This window comes from Hetaerina americana, unplaced genomic scaffold (genome assembly GCF_022747635.1).
Source record: "Hetaerina americana unplaced genomic scaffold, ioHetAmer1.1.p SCAF_10, whole genome shotgun sequence".
NCBI lineage: Eukaryota > Metazoa > Arthropoda > Insecta > Odonata > Calopterygidae > Hetaerina > Hetaerina americana.
The window spans coordinates 62,810,351-62,834,613 of NW_027286070.1; the positions used below are offsets into that span (position 1 = coordinate 62,810,351).

At 42.7% G+C, this 24,263-nt stretch overlaps 1 protein-coding gene across 1 annotated transcript in view; it reads right to left on the reverse strand.

The window, feature by feature from the left end:
* The window catches only part of dac (dachshund family transcription factor), a 648,885-nt gene that overhangs the window by 314,762 nt on the left and 309,860 nt on the right, over window positions 1-24,263 (reverse strand). The window contains exons 3-4 of the mRNA XM_071598986.1: window positions 22,879-23,251; window positions 14,105-14,164 (exon numbers count right to left, since the gene is read on the reverse strand). Of these exons, the coding sequence (XP_071455087.1) occupies window positions 14,105-14,164; window positions 22,879-23,251 (433 nt within the window). The remainder of the gene's footprint in view (window positions 1-14,104; window positions 14,165-22,878; window positions 23,252-24,263) is intronic.

Consider the following 24,263-nt stretch of genomic DNA (forward strand, 5'->3'; position numbering starts at 1 on the left):
TGGACCCATTCCAAAACATGGCTCTCCTGATTAATTTAAGAAAAGATAGTAAAAATCCTTTGAACTCAATCGAAAATAATTAGTCGACGAAAACATTGTCCGAAGTACGCCGTCAAAATGAGGACTGTAGTCATAGAGAAAAATTAAACGTCTCTATTTAATTAGTTCTTTTTAAAACAGTTTTTGTTTTTAATGGATTAGTTCCGCTCGCCAAAACAGCCCCCATATGGATGGCCAAGATTAAAAAAAGGTTTTACGACTATCATCTTCCTCCCCCACCGAACGAAGCATAGTAGAAACGCGCACGTCAATTACGAAAGAAAAATTCCGCTGCGCAATGAAAACTTCGCATTTTTAAAATCACCAGCAGTGTCCCCAAATAGCCCGAAACTCCATTCGGGGCGAGCCATGAGACGTATCGTTTTCTTAGGAGCCATCCTCCCGCGACCAATATTCTTAATTCTCTCTCTCTCCCTTCAAGAGGGGGGACGGGGTGCAGGAATCTTCGCCTTCACCCCACTCCCCATCCCGGGCAATCCTTGGGATATCAACCCACCCCACATGCACACAACATCCCCTTAAATGGCAATATAGCCGCCATTACTTCCTCTCCTTTAATTCTTTATGCGCGGAAGGGCACGTCGACGGCTTGAGTGATAGATTATAATAGGCTTCAGCCATTTCCGGACCCTTCCGACGCCCCCACACCACGCCACCCACGCCTCCCGCCACCGAACCCCTCATTGTCCCCCGTGCCCCCAAACTGCGGAAAAATATTCCCTCCCCCCGTGCCTTATTTCCTTCGTATCATTTTTGCACCGCTATCCTTCGATCTCCCCCCACTCTGCACCCTGTCCCACCACGAGGAAGGAAGCAACTCGACCCTACCCCTCAATAGCGGCTGATTAAAAAAAAGGAGAAATTAGGACGGGTGGAGATATCCGGGAGGTGAACGTTGCAAGAAGGGATGGAAGGGGGCGGGGCGGGCGGGAGAAGCGTGCTAATCCAAGACGACCCTTCTTAACCGCACACAAACTCACTCGTATCCTTCCACTTCCGCTCACTCCCCCACACCAGCGTTACAACCCCAATCCGACCCAATCCTCAGGACCCTCCCTTCAACCCCTCCATTTCCTCATTCGTTCACGGTTTTGATACTACGTAGCTCCTGCGCCATTTCCATGCCTTCCTGCCGTTCCTAATTCCAAATTGTTTTTTTGCCCGATGTTTTTCACCTAACACCATTCATGCGATGCTTCCGGCTTTTTGTGCTCTCATTTCAGAGCATCTCGTCCGCTAAAGCCGAGGTGACCATTTTTGCGAGCCGTTTCCTCATTCGCCAGTCGCAACGCGATGACAATGTTGCGCGCTGACAACATTCTGTACAGACATGTATATGACACCGGACAAGATCCATAGTTTATGAGACCAATTAGCCGATTAATTGTGTTTAAGAATGGGATGAAATGCCTTGATCCCAATTACTGCAAGAAATAAATTATTTTATTGCTTTTCTTTCCTCTAATGTGTGTATTCATATTCAAGTAATATCTTCCTGATTATGGCGAATTTAGCTAAACGGGGCTCTTTTAAACAATTTTTTCTCTGAAAGAAAAGACCACAAAGTTATTTAAATCTTCAATCAATTATTTCCTTGGTGATGGCAGAAATTACTGTTTTTAGTGGCACACTATAATGATTTTTATCCATTTTTTCTGCGGAGATTGCATTAATTTAAAAATTCGGCCGCCTCAGAGCCAAAAATGGGCTGAGTGGGGGTTGGAGTCGCCAACACTTCTCTTTTTGAATTACTGTTACAGAGGAAATAATTATGGTGTTAAATAACTTATGCGCGGAAATTCTGAATGAAGTAGTAACTTTTCTGAGCGGATTTTGAACGTCTCATATACATGTAGTCTGTCGAGGAAGTTTTTAAATCACCATATTTCACTTCGTCATCGGTATTTACGAGTAATTTCCGAGGCAGTTTTTTCATACCCAATGTTCTTACTGTCGAATCAAGTATCACAAATAAAAAAATCACGCTCGACATACTTCAGCCGTGAGGAAAACGTACCCATTTGTTGCTTAAGGAGTGAGGAATAATTGAGTAATAACCAGAAAGTAAATAACACACATATGCGCACGCTAAGCTATAGGTATTGAGTCAAAATTCAAGACAACTCTATGTATTAGACCATAACGGTTTGAGCCAAGTGAACGCTAACGTGAAGACTCAAAACGTGAGAACAAAAGCTAATTGCACGTAGGCCATCGGAAAATCGGTCCGTGACGTCCCATAAACTTTGAGATAAATCCCATATCAGACCACGGGGCAGTCGCGACAATGTGTATCACTCAGGACGACCCGCGGAGACGTGGAAGGAGCCAGAGTCGGGTGGGGATGGGGCGTCGTGAGGTAAGCCTGGATGAGATGGCAGAGGTCATAAGGGACGGGGGAAAATGAAAGGGGGACCGACGGCAAAGACCCCCACCTCATCCCCTCACCATAAAAAAGGAAACAAAGGGGCAAGGGGGTTGGGGCGGAGGTTAAGGCGGAAGGAGGGGAAGGGGAGAGTGAGGCCGAGGGGGTGACAAGGAAAGAAGCCGATGATGATTAATGGTACATTTTAATAACTCGGAAATATATTAACTTTGGCGCATTCTGTGGGAAGCCATTAGCGGGAGAGGAATGAGTGTGTTGTATGCTCACGTGAAAAGGTCGAAAGGGAATCAGAAATGGATGGAGGGTTTGGAGAGGTGGGAAGGGGAGACACGAAGAGGAGGATGGAAGGGAATGGTGAGGGAGACGGAGGATGAGGAAAGGAAATTTGGGTGGGAAAAGCAAGGGCAAAGGTTCAGCTAGGGATTATTGTTTGGCAAACAACTGTGACGTGTGCTACAAAACAGGAAGAGAGAGAGAGAACACCAGAACTAGCTGCCGAAATGGAATAAAATGGATAGGTTCCTCTTCTTTACTGCTTAATCTTAACTTGGCAGAACTGAAGCTTGAAGGATGTAAAATTTCCGTTCACAGTCAATAGGCGTGAAAGGAGGGTTTCGATATTTATACTTAGGTACTATAGCAGAGTGGGTAAATATTACATATTCAGAGGAAATGTCGGAAATAAACAGCAGCACAGTCTTGCTGGGTTAGGGTTAGGGCTTTAGCGATGTTCATTCTGTGTCCATCCAAAACCTATCTTGAATGGATGAGGTCCAAATATTAGTTACTGGTTTTCATGGCTAATGGGTATTTTCTTCTTTTTGGACGCCAACTTTCTAGATATAAGGATTCCTTTGCTTATAAATAAGCATAAAGTGTGACGTTATTAAGCTCCCAGTTTCATTATTCCATATTTAGAAGGAAAGGCGCCATGAATTGAAATGCTATTCAGGAGATTAGTGAAGGGTATCAGTAGTAACACTTTGCAACTCCTGTCTAAAGGTACGATGATATAAAAACAATTGGAGAAATTTTATCCATATGATGAAGACAATATAAAGTTGGTAATTTTTTAGTAGGTAGTAGTTTTACTTCATCCAGCAGAATGTTTCTGGTACATATTTTTAAAAATCCTTCAGTTTTGCAACCAAATGTATTTTTTGAACTAAAATGTAGAAAAATGTTGGGCGAAATCATATTTGCACGAAGCATTACATCATGGAGCAATAAAAAGGTTGAAAATACAGAGTTATTGCTACAGCAAGTTGGGCGCTATTGAGCGAGACTGGTCGTTAGCGGAAATGGCTTGGATGTATAGTTGGGATCAAAAGCGACAAGAGACGAAGAGAGTTAATGCTTCAAATAAGGACTATCTGAGGGGGGGAGGAATGAAGAGGAGGAGGTTGGTGATGGGAGCCCTTGAGCGAATGAAAAATAAGGGAGAACGAGAGGGAAATGAGAACCAAATTTCCTCCATTCTCTTTCCCCTGCCGGGGGTTATTTAAATATTTAGCGAGCATCCTCCACCCTTACATAGAGGCTAAATGCAAGACGGCGGCAAAGTTTTTCTTCTCGTTAAAAGTGCGGAGGAGTAAGGGAAGATTGGAGGGGATGATGCGCGTGAAACTGGAAAGGAAGAACAACAGAAAAGGCAACGAGGGCTAATTCGCGCCTCTGAAGTGTTCACTGTGAGTGATAGCCCATACAATAGAAGTTGATGCAAAGTTTTTCACATAACCGTCCCACATTGAATAAAAGCTTCGCGAAATTCATCATTAGAATTTATACACGCACATTTGATGGCTATTCTACCACAGAATCAAAAGAAAATAAAATTTTATCCTAGCAGGATGTATGATTCAACTACTAACCCGCCATCTTTTTTGAACGATAGAGAAAATGCAAGCTCTCTAAAGGGTCGTATGACACTATTTTTGATAAAATTGAACTGTGACAAATAAAATTAACTATACCATGTCAGCACACTTCGTCAATGAATAAAAACAAGAGCGTTTTGCTTAAAACTATTATCCATAACCTACTCTAGAATGCATTAGCATATCTCGAATTAAAAATATGACTCTCATCATCAAGTTAAATGAATGAGTGATTTCTGAAAAAAACGTGCTTATCGTAAAACTTTTTCAGGTAGGCACATCCTTTGGTCGTAACTGTCAACTACGAACGGAGAGGCACAAGTATAAATTACGTCCAATCCTTGAATTTGCTTATTTTATGGTAACTTGCCTACTTGGTCGATTCGGTTTGGCTGGAAGAGCACCCAGAAGGTGGTCCAAACGAATGGAAAAATTAAAAGAAAAAATATTTGGCATTGGGAAGGGGGAGTGGGTGGTTATGGGAACGGAGAATGTGAGATTTGAGAACAGGAAACGGAGATGGCTGTTGCCATGGAAGGCAGTAGAGATGTGTGGAGTGGGGCGGGAAGGGGTTTTCTTCAAGATCCAAGTTTACAAACGGTGGGGAAAGAGAGAGAGAGGGAGAGAGATTTTGAGCCGGCAGTGAAACAACAAGCAAGAGGAACAGCGTTGGAGTTTCGAAATGAGGAAGGGAGGCCGGGGCGAGGAAGTGGGTATGGTTACCTGGAATCGAAATATAAATGCGTCGGAAGCATGGGAGCGGGCATTGAAATTTGACTGCATGGTTAGGCCTCCTCGAGGTGGGAATGTAAATAAGAAATGGCAGGAGAGAAGAAGTAAAAATCTGCTTTGGAAGAAGGAATAAGGAAAACCTTTCCCCATCGGTCGGCAGAAACAGATCATTTTGTTACGTCCTACAATGCTTTATATACTCTGTGTACCAAACCAAGTTGGGTCTTAAAATTTCAATGAACAAATATTTAGCAAGATGGATTAAATTTGGAATGTCTTTTGAAACCCTTAAGTTTCAATGTCTCATTTATTTTAATAAAATTTAAAAGAAACACTAACGTTAATGTAAAGCCTTCTAGCAAGCATGCCACAAGAAACTAAGAGCAAACGCAAATACACATCGAGGCACAAATCAGTTCTTTTCACTTTGGACGCCTGAATAATTAATACCCACAATTCTTGGAATTCTTAATCAGAATAGTTCTTTTCTGTGTTCGCAAGGCAATATCATGAATACGGCCCGTCCTGAAGTAAACACAAATAAGGAGCTATAGATTTAAAATTATGAGGGCAGAGTTGTGGGGGCGCGATAGAAGAATTACGGGGCGGGGGGTCGTCTTTCAACGAGGGGAGAGAGAAGAAAGGAGGTGCCATTAAGATGGGAAATATTCTTGCGATGGGGGAAGGCGGCGAGTTATATGCAGGCTGATGAGAAGTATGATGCATGCAAAATTAATTTTTCATCTCCTTGAGCAACAAGCAATGGGTGCATTTTATCACGGTGAAATATTTTAACCGCGGAACCCTCGTATGTGGTATCATATCTTCGTGAAGACAATAATTTAGCTGCAGTGCGATTTTTCCACAGCCAAAAACAAAATGAGAGAATAGACGATTGGACGATTCCTCTTCGGACGAATCCTCTTCGAATGGACGATTCCTCTTCGAGTCTGGTTTGTGAATTTCAATAGCCTCAATCAAGATATGGAATCACTATACCATTGATTTTGAAAGTGAATCAATTTACACCAAAGTACGAGCTCGTATAAAATTTACGTAAGAACATCATCCATATGGTTATTGTATAAATGTATCAATATATGGATGGCATTTGTTAGACAAGGTTCTCTCCTCAAAGTAGGTACTGTTATTGCCATTGCGCTGGCTCGAATGAATTATTTTAATCACTTAAAAAGTTGAAATTTAATTTATAATTTTTGTAGGAAGGATAGTACTTCCAACTCTATTAGCCTCTCTAGGCGTTAAATTACCATTAGGGATTTAGTTAAAGAATAAAGTTTACTGTTGGGATAACATAAGATACGTTTCCCATTGAATTTCAAAAACGCATTTGGAATGAAAAATGGATACAAAATACCGCCCAAAATTAAAGTAATGCATCACGGAGGGAGCATAATGTAACATTTTCCTTAACTTCGCGTACACAAAAGAAAACAGTGCGGCCCATTCATTGCAGTATAGCATACGACCCTCCCGATGTACCCGAGTGGAAAGAGCATTCCATTGATTACTCTCGAGGTAAGTGCGTGGTGCCATTGATTTGAGTAATGCAGAGGTAAAAGACAAATATTTTAATTAAATAAGGGTAAGCGTACGGGGGAAGTCATGGGGGAACTTCCTTTTAGTGATATGAGAATTACGGTAATTTTAAGAAGCGCGGTGGTCGGGAGGAGGAATCGAGAGAAAGAGAGATCTAGAAAGGGGGTGTTGGCGAGGGTCGGTGGTAAGACACGGAAATGGAAATCAAGATTTGTGGTGCGGGGAATCAGGGGGGGGAGGGTGCGATGATACAAGGGGCTAGGGAGGGAGAGAAAAGAAAAGGAGGATCAAGGGGTGTGGGGGTAGACGTGAGAGGATAGAGAAAAGTGGTATCATCGCGCCGAGTAAAGACATAGGGGTAGCGCCAAAGTTAATGGCGCGAGTGGGGGTTATGAGATGAAGGGCGGAGTTTGGGGGGTGCATACCATCGAAGAGGGTAGAGGGTGGGGAGAAGGTAGGAGACTTTAAGAGGGGGTGGGCGAGGAGGATGAATAGTGAAGGGGAATGGGAAACAAAAAACGCGGGGTTGGGAGGGTGGGGATGTATAAGTGGGTGGGAGGTGAAATTGGAGTAGAGTTTTTTTTCGCGTGGAGGGAGGGAATGGGTGGGAGGGGTTGTTTTGCGTACAGGGGAATGGGATTTAAGATGTGGGGTGGGTAGGAGGTGGAGTGCGTAGGATGGAAACGCGAATGGAACGCTATTTCTCAGCTTGCTCTTTACGGAATCATATTAAATTTAAATCAAGAACCCCAACATCTCTTTCTCGGCCGACCCCAGAACTCCAAGCGAAATAAGACGCATCATCTCCAGAGTGAATAAAACTTCCACGCTTGTTCCTCCTCCTCTTCTTTGCCGCCTCCACCCCGTCCCTCTCTCCCTGTAGCTCTCCTCTTCCCCATCCCCAACCCCCTCACTCCCGCCTTCCTTGTCCCGTCGCGTCTCCGATATCCTTCCGTCTGTAAATATTTTTATTTCAGATTGGCTTCCCAGGAGTTTGCAACCGAAATACCCTCTGGAGGTGTATTTGTTTGGATACGTTTCCGCCTGGCTAAAAGAAATGAGATTTTAATGCAATTTCGAGTTGCCCGTTCGCACAATGCCGATCGGATACCGTCAAGGGATTGTTTTAGTTCCGCCCCACTCTTTCCTTCTCTAGCTCACCAAACACACGAGGAAAATCAGACATTTTCGACCGCGGCAAGGAAATGTGCTGCGACAGAAGCAAAATTTTCGCATTTTTTAAGGGATGAAGAGGTTTTGTTAATTTACGCTGGGAATTTCTCGAAAAAAAAACATTTCAAGCAAGTCCGTAAAGATGTAATAGAATATTTGTATCCATTACCATTCTCATTGATAGGAAAATTTATGAATTTTTCCAATTTCGATTGAAGATTTTTCTACCTATTCAGTGGGATTAATATATGCATAATAATAAAATGTCACAGCAAATATCTGGCTGATAGGATTCGTAGATCCGAAGATCATGGTTTCGGATAAATGGATGCTAGACATTATGGTAATTTACCTTTTTCTGTTTAAAATTCGAAATTAACTCAATCACTGTGCGCCTAAACGGTAATTACTGCATCCGCTATGATTATATTCGTGAAAATTGATTATACGATGCAATGCGAGAAAATTATATACGATAAAAATAAAATATACTTCTGGATTTGAGAACCGAATAAAAGATCTCAAATGAAACAGTTATTCAAATCATTCAAGTATAAAAATTTCTGGAATTTGGCGTCTCCTTACCTCAACATTGTGAAAATGGCTGCTCCGTTAAAAAGATTTGGCAATTTATCTCCGAGACTTATATCATTAGCTCAAAATGTCCGTTGAATATCTCGGTAATAAATGACATCACGCGAACACTAACACTGCTAATACCCTTTCAACTGAAAGTCGTGGGTCCATCTTTTTATGCACCCATAAGAATACGTCACAAAGTAAAGCGAAGGCTGCCATCAAACTTCCGATCTGGGCATTATCCTTCTCGTATCCACCGTTTCCCGCTTGGTAAAGTGCTTCCATAAAAAAGAAGAAGTAGGGAAACCGCAACAAAGGATTTTATTATTTTGAATTAAAATAAGCAGAATTTAATGGAAAACGTTTGCCGTCTTCCGTAACCAATATCTTCCCAACACGCGGCTACTGTTTGCATTCTCTTATGAATTCTCTCGCTTCCAATTCCCTCCCAAAACCGGGGGATGGGAACTACACCGCCGCACCCCCTTTCCACTCTGCAACCGCCCCATCCGATTTCCGGTAATCTCCGCCCGTCTTCCACCCCGCATCCACGTGCTCCACCTCTTCCCTCCTCATCCCCACGCCCCAGCCCCTTCTACACTCCTTCCCTATTCCCTCCGATTCAAACCCTCCTCCCGCCTCCCTCCGAGGTGAAACCCTGAAGCGCCCCTAAACATTGAACTCCCTCTATGCGTGCCATGCACCCCCTTTGCCCCCTCCACGCACCCCGCCTCCTCATTTCGGATACATCGACAACAAGGATGGCTCGGTGTTTTCTTTTCATCTCCGTGAGCAAGTCGAATTGGCACCGATGCCGCGGATTCCATCCCTCACCTCGTTCTAGCTTGCGAGAAAACCTCCCGACTTACTCGGATCTCCTTCCAACTGGCGTTACTCTGGGGTTGTTCGACTCGCGGAGGTCACATAAGACCGACTTCAAGCATATTCCGAAGCAAAGATAATGAATTTGCTTCGTCATTGTCACCTCGGAAATACAAAGCACCGAATCTGGATTAATTACTCAACCCTACCTTATCGATACCAACCAATAAGTACTATCTATCCGATAAGTATTTTAGGCGCATGTGTACCGCAAAAACACTGTTCAAATTGACAGCATAGGGGACATAACCTTCTCTTTCTAGTTAAATTCCATAGCTTACATGGAAACGATAAAAAAGTTGTTGCTATTGGAAAAAATTACCATAGATTAGATCGACATATGTCACATTTAAACATATATAAAATAATTTTAACATATATAAAAAAATCAACCCCATGCTCAAAGGAAACTGATTAATTAAACCCAACTTACTAGAGGTGTCAATCACCAATCGGATTGACTGTTGATCACATTATTATTGCCGATAAAAGAAATAAAAAAATGAGAATATTTCAGCAAATAAATATTCTTTTCCATGTGCTATTTCAACTTCATAATAATTATAGAATTCCATATTTCGGAAAACATCGGTTGATGAAATAATTATCGCCACATTTAATCTTCAACGATTGATATTGGTTAACAATTACCGATCATTGCTTAGTGAAAATCGAAGTTTTATTTTCTACTTTCCACTCGTCATCGAAATAATTTGAAATACTTCTAAAAAATGTCCGTTTCTCCGTCATTTTCATTCGGTTAGATATGAGGATATTTTGAACTCACAACACAATTCCTGTTGATTGGCTAACTTTGGAAGGCTTCCTCGAGAGGGTATCCGAAAATAAACCCTTCCGGGAAGCCCGTACGTAGGGAGAGAAATAAAGTGCCACCGCGGACTCCCTGATATGTGACCCTCCTTTTTTTCCCTCCTCGGTCATTTTTTTTCCTCTCGCGATTTCCTCAAAAACGTCTTTGAGAGCGTGATGAAAACGACGCGTACCACCCCAAAGTCGCATTTTTTTCTTTGAGGAAGGCAAAATGACTGACGAGCCGTGATGGGCCCTGAGACTGGGCGAAGAGCATTTGGGGGAGGGGTCGGGAGGAGGTGCGGAAGGAATGACGGGTAAGAGGGGGCACGCGCACGCCTTCCCTGAGCTTTTGCCTCGAAAAATCTGTTCACGGGGCTGGTAAAATAAGAGCAGAACAAAGGCGAGTCTTTTGTAGCTTCCGCTCCACAACTGCTCGTCCTTCGTCACCCCCCTCCATCTCCGTCAACCCCCCCCCCCCGAGTAAAAGGGGGATCCCATTCCGTTTTCGCCGCTCCTCCCTGTCGTCGTCCCCCCCCCCGAGTTTTCTTCACAGGGTTCACCTTGCAAGTGCGTCCCAACTCGCGGAGTCATTAGCTTCTCGTTGAGACGGCAACGTCCCGACCGAGCAAGCCACCGCCATCCCCTCCAAAACCATAACCTCATCAACATTCCACTTTTCCTCGCCACGCAACTTCCATTAATAACGCATTTCATTATGAAACTTGTCACTTAGTGTCCGCCAGTCCTTTCTGGAGGCGGATAAGTTGGATAAAATCCCAAAAAACCCATCTGACCGAAAATAAATCTCTTGGAGGAATATGCTATCACACATTATGCAACAATGCCACGAAGGACCACATTTTTTTCCGAGTTAAGACCAACCAAAATATTAAAATCATTTTAATTTAACATAACTGTCACTGAAATTTTTCTCATCAAACTTGCATTAATTTACTCACAATATATGTCACTACGAAAGTATTTTCAGTTTTGACATTTGCGGCCAGACCGGCTGACGACAAAATGTGCTTTATTTTTCCATGCTGCTAGCCGGTCTGGCAAATTGTCAAAGCTGCTTACATACAATTTTCATAACTCGAGTATACTGTCATATGCATAATGGAAATTCTTTACCAACTTTATAAGAGGTCTAAGCAATGCTTTAAACTGCCAGCAGTTAGAGATAACTTAGTTTTACATTAGATATATTTGCTAAACGAGATAGAAGAGGCATAACGATTTAAAAGAGGGCAATTAAGAGAGAATAAATTATGCTTGATTCTTTTGGGTCGAATGGAAATGTCGTGCTTGAAAAAATAGATGATAAGCGAAGGGATACCACGTACGAGGACTGAAAAAACCAAAGGGGGAGAGGAAGGTGAGGAGGAGAGAGGGAAGGGCGAATGAGAGGATCGGAGAGAGGGGGAGACGGGCGTGGGTGAGTGGGTGGCCGGGTTAGCAAGGAAATGAATTGAACGATTGGAGTTGACATTCCAAGCGAGCAGATTCAGTTTGGGGACCCGAGGGAAAGGGGTCGGGGATGAAGAAGGGTTGAGTAAGAGGAGCCGGGGCCGAGAGGGACGTGATGGGTAAAGTGGGGTGTGGTGAAGGTTTCCGAGAGTCAGTAGATTGGAGGTGGGGGAGAAGGTGGAAGGAGAAGATGGATGAGGAAAAGTCAGAAAAATGACTTTGATGCGATGGCGAGGAGAATAAAAGGTATCGATTCCGAATATTAACTTGTGAAGTAGCTGAGGAATATTAATGCGAAAACATCTCTACCTTTTACTTATAGGCGTAATAAACATCTAGAAAAACATTCACTGTCGGATACATGAACCACCCGTCCTTAGAGTTGCGATAAGGGACGTATTTATTTTGGTTCCATGACGATCAATCCTCTCATCGTCGTCACGGAGAAAAAATAAAAGAAACCTCGCTAATTCTTCGACTACAATGAGATATATATTTAAAGAATAAAGTCTTTAACTTTCGTAAATGTTTTCCAAACATATAGCCCATATTTAATGAAATGAAGAACGAAGCGATCTGGCAAACAATAAATATTTTGATACATTGCCATTGGTATGGTATGAATAGTCAAAAGAACTGCAATCGCTATCGCCACTAGTACATTGGTCGCAAAGTTTTAACCTACGGAGAAGAATCACGGTGTTAACTTTTAAGACTCTCAGTTACGTTCGTAGAGTTACTCCCCAGAGGCTAAGTTTGTTTCTTAAATCAATTGGACATGTTAAAAATGTAATATACGTATAGCACATTCTCATCGACCAGTGCCTAATACTTTATTAGTCCAGTTAGTGACGTCGGTTGGAGCGAAGTATAATTCATGCAGAAAAAAATCAATGAATATTATTCAATAGATCTAAATTAACTGGTTTATTCATATGTACGTCCACGTAAACCTTTAAAATATTCAGCACAAAACCTCCCACTTTTTAATAGAACAGACTATTATTTACAAACATACAGCTGAAAACGTACATTAATCGCCAAATCCATCACTTAGTTCTCAGATCTTCCGACTTAAAATATAACTCTAAAACGACCCGACGATCTACCATCCCCACCACACCCATATAGAGATCCCAATTAACGAAAACCGACGACCGAAATTTGTCTCCTTCCTTCGTCTAATCCTTTCTTTATCCTGATTCCTCCGAGCATTTATCCAAGCGCAGCGAATCGGCTAAACAGGGAGAAAGACGTGGGTGGCACTCGACTATCCACCCTCAAACTAGGAAATCCTACCAATCGCGCCACATAGCAGAGCTTCCACGGCTCAAATACGGTCACGGGCGCGTCAGACTAGCCGCAAACCCTCTCGTCAAACCTGATAGATTCCCATTCGCACGTGAAAGTGTGGGAAGGAGAGAGGGTGAGAGATGTAGACATAATGCGCATGCTTTTGAAAGCCATGAGCAGTACTCCGAAAGGATCCTTAAAAAGCTAGAAATTCCAGATAGGGTGAGCGTCGGTTCATTTTTTTTCGAACTGCGATGTCGTGAGATGAAGAGCAATTCAAAAGTGACGGGATGAATTTATCGAGCTAGGCGCCAATGTATGCTGCAGACCAGAAAATTGTTTATGCATCCGTCGCCTGCGGGGATTTTGTGCGGGGGAGGAGAAAAAAGGGTTAGGTGGGGGATGAGGGGGAGCGTGTGGGTGGGAGGGAGGATGAGAGGGCCATGGGGAGGGGGGATGTGTTGGGGGGGGGATGTATTGGGGGGGGAAGGGGGATGGTGGAGAAGGACGGCGGTAACGGGGGAATCCCCCGTCAAACTGGAAAACGACACGAAAACCTACCCCCATCCCCCTCACACACGGCCCTCCAAAATACCAGATAAATCCAGACAATCCACTCCTTCTCGCTCGATTCCCTCCTCCCCCGACCCATCCTCCTCTCTCTCTCTCTCGCACATCTACTTCACTCCCGTCACCCCACCCAAAGCCAGGCAAGGTCCCCTAAAACCCCGACCCCACAAGCCCTGCCTCCCCCCTTTCCTCCCGCCCCTCGACCCCCGCCGCCCTCCTCCCGACCCCCATCCACCGAAAAGCCAAACCATCCTGAGGTCCCTTGCAACGTCACGAATGGTTGCACTCCTCTGATGACACCCTTAACGAACACGGACAGGTCTGGGATGTCGGGCGAAAATGGGGATGTAAGGGGTACGAGGGGGAGGTGGGTGATTCCCGGGGGTGAGAAGGTCTGGCTGAAGAAGGTAAGGCAAAGAGAGAGAACGAATTAAAGCACTGGAGGAAGGACTAAAAAGGAGAAAGGACATCGAAGAGAATGAGGTTAGTTGGTGCATCGGAACTTAAAAATGGAGATGGAATGACGTGAAGTATGAGGTTTAAATGAGGGAACGAGAATAAGAATTACTTTTTCATGGTTTGGCAATTCTCGGACGTACCCTCCAAGCAATTTTTCAACAAGAAGGTCGAGAAGCCTGTTTCAATTTTCCTCGGGACGGTCACAGAGTCAAAAACATTTGATTATTTAAAAAATATAATGTTACATTACCTTTCCAAGTGCTTCACGATGTCCTCGTAAGCAGCTCTGCAGTTCTCCCATATGCCGGATCTGATGTGAATGTTCATGTAATGGGATCAAAAAGGAAAAATAAGTCTCATGCAAAAAATTCAGTTGTAAGTTTATGAATAACTCTTAAATGGGAGGATTAATATTGCGTAAAAGGGTAATAATTTCCTAGTCACTGCAAAACATTTTCCAAATCACTTGGCTATCATCAGAACGGTTATGTTGACGAGAGGTATCAATACCTCTCAAAGTATCAATATGTGCCTGAAAATGGTTGTAATTTCCTGCAACCCAGTTCCTTTTATACGGCATTGAACGATACCTATTCCCGCAAAAGGGACCACCCACAAAATACAGAAAAACAATAAAACAACCAAATTCAGTCTTTGAATAAAATTTTCATATAATTCCATAATATAGACGTTAATTATCACGCAGAGATAATTACATTCAGCTACGCGATACAGTACGACGGCCACATAAGCATAAGCCTTAAAAATAGAGCCAACGGGAAAATGAATGACGATATAAAACTTTGATTCGCCGAATTATTTTTATTACTTGGCTCCCAAAAACAATTTTATTTATGGATTTCCCCCTCGCGGCCGTACGCTGCCACACGGAGATTTCAAATCGCCTCTTCATTTGGCGGCACGGACGCGAAAACTGAATTTTATTTCCGCCCTCACGCTTCACTCGCCTCCACATTTGATCATTCAGACGTGGCTCTTTTTCCGGTCCGATGTCAAATCGCCTTTCACTTCTTCTCACGTCCGCCGCTCACAATTCACTGGACAACTGATTCACGAATCCAATTCGGCGAGTTGGCAAAGCACAGCACAAAGGAAACAACGCTCCGAAACGCCTCGAAATTTTTTTGATAAAACCGAGCGTGAAAAGGGGTCATCCCTGGAGGACGATTTTACGAATTAATTCACCACATTACTGTGGCCATGTTTATTATCCTGGCGGTTGGTTTCAGCCCGCATGCACTGATGATACAGGTGAGTTCTCTGATTCTCTAGAAAACTGTCAATTTTGTGAAACGATGAACCAAATATCTCGTAGAGAGTTAATCGCGGCATGATACCTTATTCTGATTCCAAAGCACTGATTGAATTCTTTTAAACTATAGAGAATTAAATTATGAAAAAACACCTTCATATCATAATTTCATTACGAAATTATGTTATGCTTTACGCGCATAATTAATAACATTTCTCTTTAAACTAACTTAATATTTTGTTAACACCTGAAAACTAATTCCAAATTAAATTGTTCACTATTTTTAATGATGGTAAATATTGGAACTTTATTTAAGGTATAGAAATAACAACAAAAATGAATATCAGATTTAAACCACAGATGGTGCCACAATAATATATTCCTTCCACGAAAATATAATCTTTTCATTGCTAACCATATATAATGCAGTAAAATTGCATCAATTTAATAATTTTCACGCTATCTTAAGGGTATTTTAATTAGTTATCATATTAATCTTATAGTCTGGTTCCGACTTTACTTAAAAGTAATAAGTAAGGTCAATTCCCATTTTCAAGCTACTGTAAGCCTTACTAATATTCTTCAGTAGTAAAGGAATTATTGCTCAGGACTCATGCTCAAAATCACGCTTTCGTAAAATGCCTTAAAGTTATTATTGCGGTTCCTTGATAATGACAGTACTTTTAAGTTGAAATCCTAACAACAATGATATTTAAATCTGATCCTGATCGGATTAAATTGAAGAGAATTGAAATTATAATCAACTCCTATCCAACACTTGGGCCAGATAGTTGTTAAGTCATGAAAACATCTAGTATATGTATGTGTCTATTATATGTAATCTAGTATGCTATAATCAAAACATATATTTTATAGTGACTACACCAAGATGACATCATAAATATTACAGGAGCCTCTTTTTACATCTATCAGCTCGATGAAAAAAAACTGCTATTTTTTTCCTTTTCGAACTATACCACACCTCGAGAATTGGCTTTCGCAAGATTAAGGCTAACAAATTGTGAAAAATAGAAAAAAAAAATCAAGACATATCTAAATGGTGTTCATGTACCTCAGGAAATCAATTGCTAAAACAAATAAAATTAATTGCAACTTATTTCAGAACGAAGAAAGGAAAACCCCCGATAAAACACTAAAATTATGACAGTATTACAATGGGATGCAATGAACGAATATTTTAATTAAATAATCATTTTAGATTTTATAATACTATTCAACGCAAAATTCATGGAGGCTGATGCAGTTATCAACCATATATTTCACAGTTAGAAAGAAGTCTAAGGAAAATGCAAGTTCAAACAGAAACATGATGGCCCGCTTTCATCCACCCCCTATCCCCCTTCCAAAGCTAATTTATCAAGGAGTCTCAATTCGAAGGGGAATTAGTTGGCAGTGATGGAGAGAAGGAAGATGGGGATATTTTGTTACCGGAGCTCAGGTTAAAAAAACGTACGACGGAGAGGGAAGACCTGGCTCCTCCACGAGAAAAAAAAAGAAATGAACCTTGGTTTTACTCCGCGCAATGAAAGAAGAAAGAAAGGATAAAAGGGTTTCCATTTGACATGCAGACGCAAATTAAAAGAAAGATGATCAACGACTCCAATTGCATAGACGACGCACCCACGAGGGTGAGGTAAAAAATATTGGCCCCAAGATGTTGCGGGAAATGAAAAACTGAGAGCTTTGTGACTACTTTTCAACGCATGAAAAGCGTTCGTTAGCGGAAATCGACAAGACAAATAATGATCGAGATGAGGCAAAAAGGGGACGACAGTTTTTTTTTCCTCAAACTGGGTTTTTAAATAATTGGGAAACGGAGTGCTGTAGAGGGTGAGGGGGTCGGGTGCTGATTAACTACTGAATCACCACGTGACCCATCGCCTATTGAACAGGGGGAGTTAGGGTGCGTTGGGGATGGAGAAAAGGGGGTGGCTCGGGGGAGGGGACGAATAGGGGGAGGCAGGGTGTAAGGCGGAGAACTGAAGTAAGGGAGGGAAGCATCAAAGGAGGTAGCCGCCCCTCGAAGCCGATTAGCGTCTCACTCCCTTACGTGAGGGAGCTTTTATTTATGGGTACCCTCACGCCATCGCCCAAATAATTAACGTACCGCAATCCTAAAAAAGAATGAGAGGTGTAACTAACTATTCCGCGGTGATATTTTTCTGATACGTTTGTGTTTAAAATTAGCAAATGGGAGGTGAATGCACAACTTCTGCATTAAAACAAGAAAACACCCGGCCAGTATATAATCTTTATCCAAAATAATGATACAAAAATTTCAAGAAGGTCCTAAGATCAGTGCTTCAAACTTTTGCTTTTTTTGTCTCCACAGTTTAGTGGCCATAGAATTATTAAAATAGCTTTTTTTCATAAAATTCTCACGGGAGAAGAATACGGTTTCGAATCCACACGAATAACGCTTCCATGAAAATTAAAGGCAGTGCCTGAGCGAATATTGCTATTTTTTACTTAATTTCATACTGCGTAAAGATTTTGGTAATTGAGCATGTAAGTCTTAATTCCTTTGAAAAATTGTGATTAAATACCTTCTGTTTTATTAAGATTCATCCCAATTAGCAACATATCGTACGTACATCCAACAGCACCACGGTATTTTCTGAATTTTTTAATAAACACAAAACACTTAGTCAATTTCTTGAGAGACCCATTTGCGCCATTTCCTTTATTGTTTTCTTGACCGTGAAAATATGCCACCGATCGACCGTCCCGAGGCACACTAATGCACCATATATATATATATATATATAAATAGGCCCCCTGGCGTTAGGGAGGCTTATCGACCTAAATCGGGGGCGATACTAAATAAGTCAAGATTTCATCGAGGGTGAGCAAATGAAAAGATATGACGAAAACCGCCTGTTTCTTTTTAGGAGATAGCGTTAACTGCTCAATCTCGAAATCCACCCGTCTCGGGAAGCGTACAATAAAAGCACACTCTTTGTTGACCACAAACGAAAAAACCGCACCACATGGACGGATACCTGAAGATACGGAAGGGGCGGCGAAGGGGATCCCTTGAAAACGAGAGCGGCGAAGGGAGGGAGAGGGCCACATGGAATCACCACATCATTCGGAAAAATCAAAGATAGCATCACGCCATTACGATATTCCCTATCTTTTGCTTCCGAGTTTTTTGTTCAATTCGGCCGTCGTGGGGAGTTTGGAACGAAATAAAAGGAGAATGGACGAGGGAAACGGGTGAAGAGAGCCTTGGAGAGGGGGGGGATCTTTGGGAAACGGGGGGGTGGAATAGGTGGGGGGATTAAGAGAGATACAAAGTATCCAACAGTCAGTACCCCAAACCTTGGGTATTTGGGGAAGAGGCGTTCGTTTGGGAACATGAAAAAACCTACAGAGGGGCTTAGGCGAAATGAAGAAGAGCGAAGAGTTCGCTATAAAACAGAGAGAGAGGAAGAAGGGAGGTAAGGGAGAAAGCCAATAAATCACACGGAAGAAGTAAAAGTCGCGTGGGTCGACGGTTTAGGTAATTGGACAAAGCTGTGGTTTGCGAAATCCACGCCTATCTGAGCGTATGCCCGCACGAAGGGAAGGCCAACCATCTCTCCCTCCCTCTCGCCCTTCCCCCGGCCGCTCTGGAAGTGCTCTTGCGAAGGGAAGGAAACGGCGATGCCAAATACTCTCTCCCTCTCTCTCTTACTATCTGCCACCACCCACACCCCTTTTCCCACTTCACCTCACCGAAGCCCTTCCGACCCGCCCTTCCATCTCGATCTGCTTCGGTCGCTTGTTTCCTTCCGCAGACTTCGTCTTCCGGCAGCCATGGGGGTGTGGGCGGACAGAACGGAGGAGGGTGGCGGACGGGGAGAGGGACGATGCGGGTGGGGAGTGCTTGAATTACGAGAAAAATTGAGGAGGCGAAAAAAGTATTATAAATCTCGCAACTTGATTATCATTTTCCTCACTTCCATTTTAATTAAAATGCAAATATTCCGTACAAGGGATTAGCGGATGTATGAAAGATGTCACAGAGGCTGAAGGCTTTTGGGGAATAAGGAAGGGTCTCTCTCTCTCTTAGCGCCGTAAATTCCTGTATTTTTTACTGCGGAAATAATGGTGTAGACGGAGGGGAGAGCAAGGGAAAAAGACTCGGAAATCCTCCATTAATTCTGGCAAGTTTCTAGAAGGAATAATTTCGCCCGATGCCTGTTGCAAAATTTAAGCTCTTATTCGCTCGCCGACCGTGCGATAACCAGTGTAACTGATTAAAAAATGCTAAATCCCCCTTCCACGTAAGGTTCTTTCTGGTGATAAATTATTCATTCCTGAATTTTCCGAGGAGGGAAAGGAATTATATCAAGAAATGGTTATTGATAATCTGTTCTTCCGCTATGAAAGCCGTTTTAATCAAGTCTTCCACAAACAGTTCAAGCTACCGTTTATGTTTTTCCTTTGGTACATACACATTCCTTTAACATTTGAGGCACAATTCTAAATCAATATAATAATAAAAAACAATTTTTATTACTAATAATTTGGAAAAATGTATCCATGCATAAAAATAAATCTAAACCAAAAAAATGAGTCCTTGTTTTGGATAAACAAGCGCACTCATATAGATATCGACCAAATCTATCAAGAGATACTAGAATAAGCATTGGGATATCCCAAGTAATCTATAATAACCACTCGTATTAATGTGAGTATAGTATGGTGATATTATCTCTTGGAATTACAGTGAATGAGTTTCTCAAGACAAAAATGCTATCAAAACGTCAATGAGACTGAGCGTGCAAGAAGTATTTCTAGTAAATTCATATTTAACTTAGAAAGTCAGTCAACAATGAATGTGAGGCACCCATAAGCAAAGGAACTGCTTAGGCGAAGGGATTAAACGCCACTTATATTTCCATTAATCATTGTTCTTCAACCGGAGGTATTATTTAACTCCCAATTATTCCTAAAAAAAACCACAAGCTACTGTGAGCTTAGGAGGGTATATTTGGAACCTAAATCTTTCTATCTCTCCTCAGGAGGATAAAAAAGTGAGGAGTGATATAGAACGGAAACGTCAAACTGGTCTTTGAAAATAAAAAGCCCCTTTTTCCCCTCCGTCACACCAGCCACGACCCCCCACTTCCACGGGAAATCTTTTCCCACCCACGACAACACCATCGCAGGTAATTCGATTTTTTTCGCCAAAATGCCTTCGCTTCCAAGAGCAGAGAGGGAAGAGAGAAAGGAAGGAGGGTCTGAAGACCCTTTTTTTCGGCTAAAGGAATCTCAGGAGAGGAGCCGGGGGAAAGGGAAAAAGAGGGTGTTGAAGAGAAAAAACAGGAGGGGTCTCCAGAGGGAGTCAACTCCCTGGGAGTGTGTGGGGGAGGGGGTGTGCAGGGTGGTTGGCAGTTGGGGTTTCCTCGACGAAGGGGGCAATCCTGGGGAGGCGCTTAGAGTCCCACTATGTCCGCGTGTTACTGCTGTGTGTATGGGTTTGGGGTGAGTGGAAGTGCAAGGTGTGGATGGGGCAGGAGAAAATTGGATAAGAGTGAGAGAAAAGAGAGGTGGCGTTGAGTAAGAGGATTTCTAGCTTCCCGATTCCACTTTTCACGTCCCCACCCCCTAATGGGAGGACATTTTACGGGGCTGAGGAGAGTAGTGGAGTATGAGAAGAGGCTGGTAGTTAGAGAACGATATTTCTTTCCTTGTGATCGTCAACCCCATTTGCACCCCCGCACGAATCTCCCCGTCCCTCCAACCGAGGGAGAGAGAAGGGAAAGGGGAATGGAAGGAAGTTTGTGAAGGGCGTCATGGATTAAGGTGACGACTAAATATTTGGGGGAAAAGACTTCGTGCCATTTTGTATCCTTTACCTTCCTAATGGTGTATAAAGGAAACCTTTGGAGAGAGCAGCATTTAGGGACAAGTGTAACGTGGTGGTAACCAGAAATATATGGGACTCATTTTAACTCGTTTTTTGAAGTGCAGAGCAGAAATCGCATGTTTTGTTATCCAACAGCTCCCTTAATGAATGCAGCAACCAGTAAATGAAACTATAAACGCGTAATTATAGCAAATATATTTGTCATCCCAAAAATGTTTTCATAAATGAAAATATTAAAAGACATAACTCGGCACCGAAGTTATGGATATAATTTAAACACTGTTGCTGTTGGCTAACAGAAAACAAAATATACTCTCGAGTACAGATGCGAAGAAGATTAATAATAAATATATTTAATTTAATAACGATTTTCGTATTACATTTATAACATAATAGTTCAATTGCCTAAAAATCTATTTCCTTAAAACCTGAGTAAAATATTATCATAATTTTAATAATATTCCATCAATTCCAACGAGAAACTATAGTTTTACTTTTTAGAGTCTAATCTCAAGGGCATTCGTACAAAGTTCCGGCAAATGGGTGAGCGTTTCCCATCAAACAACCCCACCCCACTTTTTACCGGATGACGTCATCTTCCAACCTATCCGTTTCTCCATCCAACTCCCAACCCCGCTTCCCCTTCCTCCCCCATCAGTCTTCCAGGCAGAGGGACCACGAATACTCTGGACCCCCCGGCTTTCCCATCCTCCTTCTCTCTCCCAACCTCTCGCCATTCGCCATCAATCGTCGGACGCCCTTTTATTTACTTTGCTGTTACAACACCCCCTGTCCGCCAACTCTCCAACCTAGCCCGTCTTAATGCCTTCGGATATCGAATTCGCTACTCCTCCCTTTTGCAGTCATTAACTCACAGCACATCACGTCCTCGCTTCCGGTCCAATACGTACGAAGAGGCCAAAAAGCCATTTTGCCGCCAACAATGCCAGGAAAAGGAAGGAAGTTTATATGCATTCATATCAAACACTCAGAATGGATATGAGGGGAATGGGGTGATGGACGACCGACGTTTCCCGAAAGACTTCATTCTCTCAGAGGAATCGTTTGAGTCCGTAGGAATAAGGCTTTTATCCAAAGGATGAATAGAATTTATATTGAAGCTTAATATTAGTTGGACCTCATCTCAGAATTCCCTTGAGCTAATTTTTTCTACTTCCCAGGTTCTATGAAAAGCAAGCCACAAAGTGTGCCTAGTTACCCTAACTATTTCTCCATATTCCTTTCTCCGCTTGACAAACTTCTTTGTGCAAGCGAACTTGAGTTCTCTCAAAATGCAAGACAATATCACGAAAACTGACAAAACGATGAATTTTATTTTCCGTGCATGCTGACTTATAGTTACTTAAGCCACCATTTATTTCAAAGGCTTATAACTTTAGCATTTACCTCACTTCAAAGGCATCATCAATCAAATCCGAAATAAAATTGCAAAGATATATGATATACCCGTACTAAATTTTGCCAAACGCAGTGAAATGGAAATCTTCCGCGATTTTCAGGTCAACCGATTTCAGAGATGATCGGGTTTTAGATTTGACTCCCGAATCGAATTTGCTTTGCCACAAAACTTATTAGTTTTAAAATAATAGGTGAGCCCTCGAGCTTACAATGCATTAATCAGTTTGACCGCCCGCCAACTGACAAGTTCAGGACAAGCGTTGTCACCGCTAGGTTAGCGAGAAGAGACTGGCCCATTTTTGACATAACTCTGGAATATTTATTCGGTCAAGGATACAAATATGATACCGTCCTAAAACCCTAATGTTAGCCCAAATATGCTAGACTTCACCCTCGTGCCAATTAATGGCCCTCCAGGCATTCTTCGCGGGGAATAGCGGGGCGCCCTCACCGTGCGATCGCGTCGATACCCGGGATGCCCTGGTTCTTGATGACGGACCCGTCTGCCCGGGATGCTGCCGCCGCAGCGGCCGCTGCGGCCGCCGCCAAGCCGTGACTAGAGGCGGAGAGCGGGATGCCCGCCGGTGACAAGATGGCCGTCGAGTGGGCGTGTGCGGCTGCCGCGTGCGCGGCCGCGGCATGTGCCGCCGCCGCCTGCGCCGCCGCCGCGGATCCCGGGTGGTGGGCCGGATGGTGCCCGGGGTGGTGGTGCGGGTGATGCCCGCCGAGCTGCATGAATTGCTGCATGTGGTGGTTGAGGTGGTGCGTGGGTGGGTGGTTGTAGCCGTTGGCCAGCAGTGGAGACTTCTCCAAGCGAGGTGGATCTGTAAGGAGAAAAAGATTGATGGAGACTGCGTTAGTTATCACGCCAAAGCATTCCTTGAATTAATCATACACTTACTCATGAAATCGTTATGCCCATCGCGTCCCCGGGCGTTTGAAATATGAGCTTTTTAACCGGAGACTTGAATGGCCGTCATAAATGGATGCTTTACACTGTTTTCAAACTTTATATGAAGGGTTCCAATTAAAACTAAATTTTGGTTTTGCAGTCAGAAAATGCAATCGTAATATTTTTTAACTTGCGTCATATTTTATCATTACAATTAGCTAGACTAAGCTTCATATAAGTGTGATGCGACACTTTAGGAACATGGTGCCGGTAGATTTTCATTTACACTAAGAATAACCAGGTAATACGATACAACTCGTATATCTGGTTCCGGGGAAAGGTAAAGCGTACTAGTCGTACTCTGAGCTAAAATTATTGCCTTAAGCAGCATGTTTAGTTAAATTACACTCAGGTTTTATAGAAAGGGAGGAGCTAAAAATATATTTGCGGACTTGAATTTTCTAGAGGCTAAAACATTTACGCCCTTGCTCTCCGTCCCTCGGGAGCGTTCTTCTATTGGAAAAACGATCATGCAAATGTTCAGGTTCTACCCATGGAATCTGAAACGGAATGTCAACTAAAACGTCTAAGAATACACCTAAAATTTAGGAAGCTCCTAATGACCTAATGATCATGTTTTTAAATATATCTTGGCCTGATTATACGATATCCTGTCCTTGTTAAAAGAGAACCAGTCATTATTAAACTTTTGGCTCGGGAGATTTACAAGCTAGAGATACTGAAATTTATAACATCAAATTAAGTATAGATAGTTTTGTTTCACTGCTAAAGCCAAAGGACATCCGTGGGTTGGAGGAATATCACACACACCCACAAGGTCGAAAAGAACGTCGTTTGGAAGAGTCCTCGTTTGAAAATCACGCGGGCACAAATAAATAGCTAATTAACTACCCTCAAATAGGCTGATTGCTTTCCCACCTAAG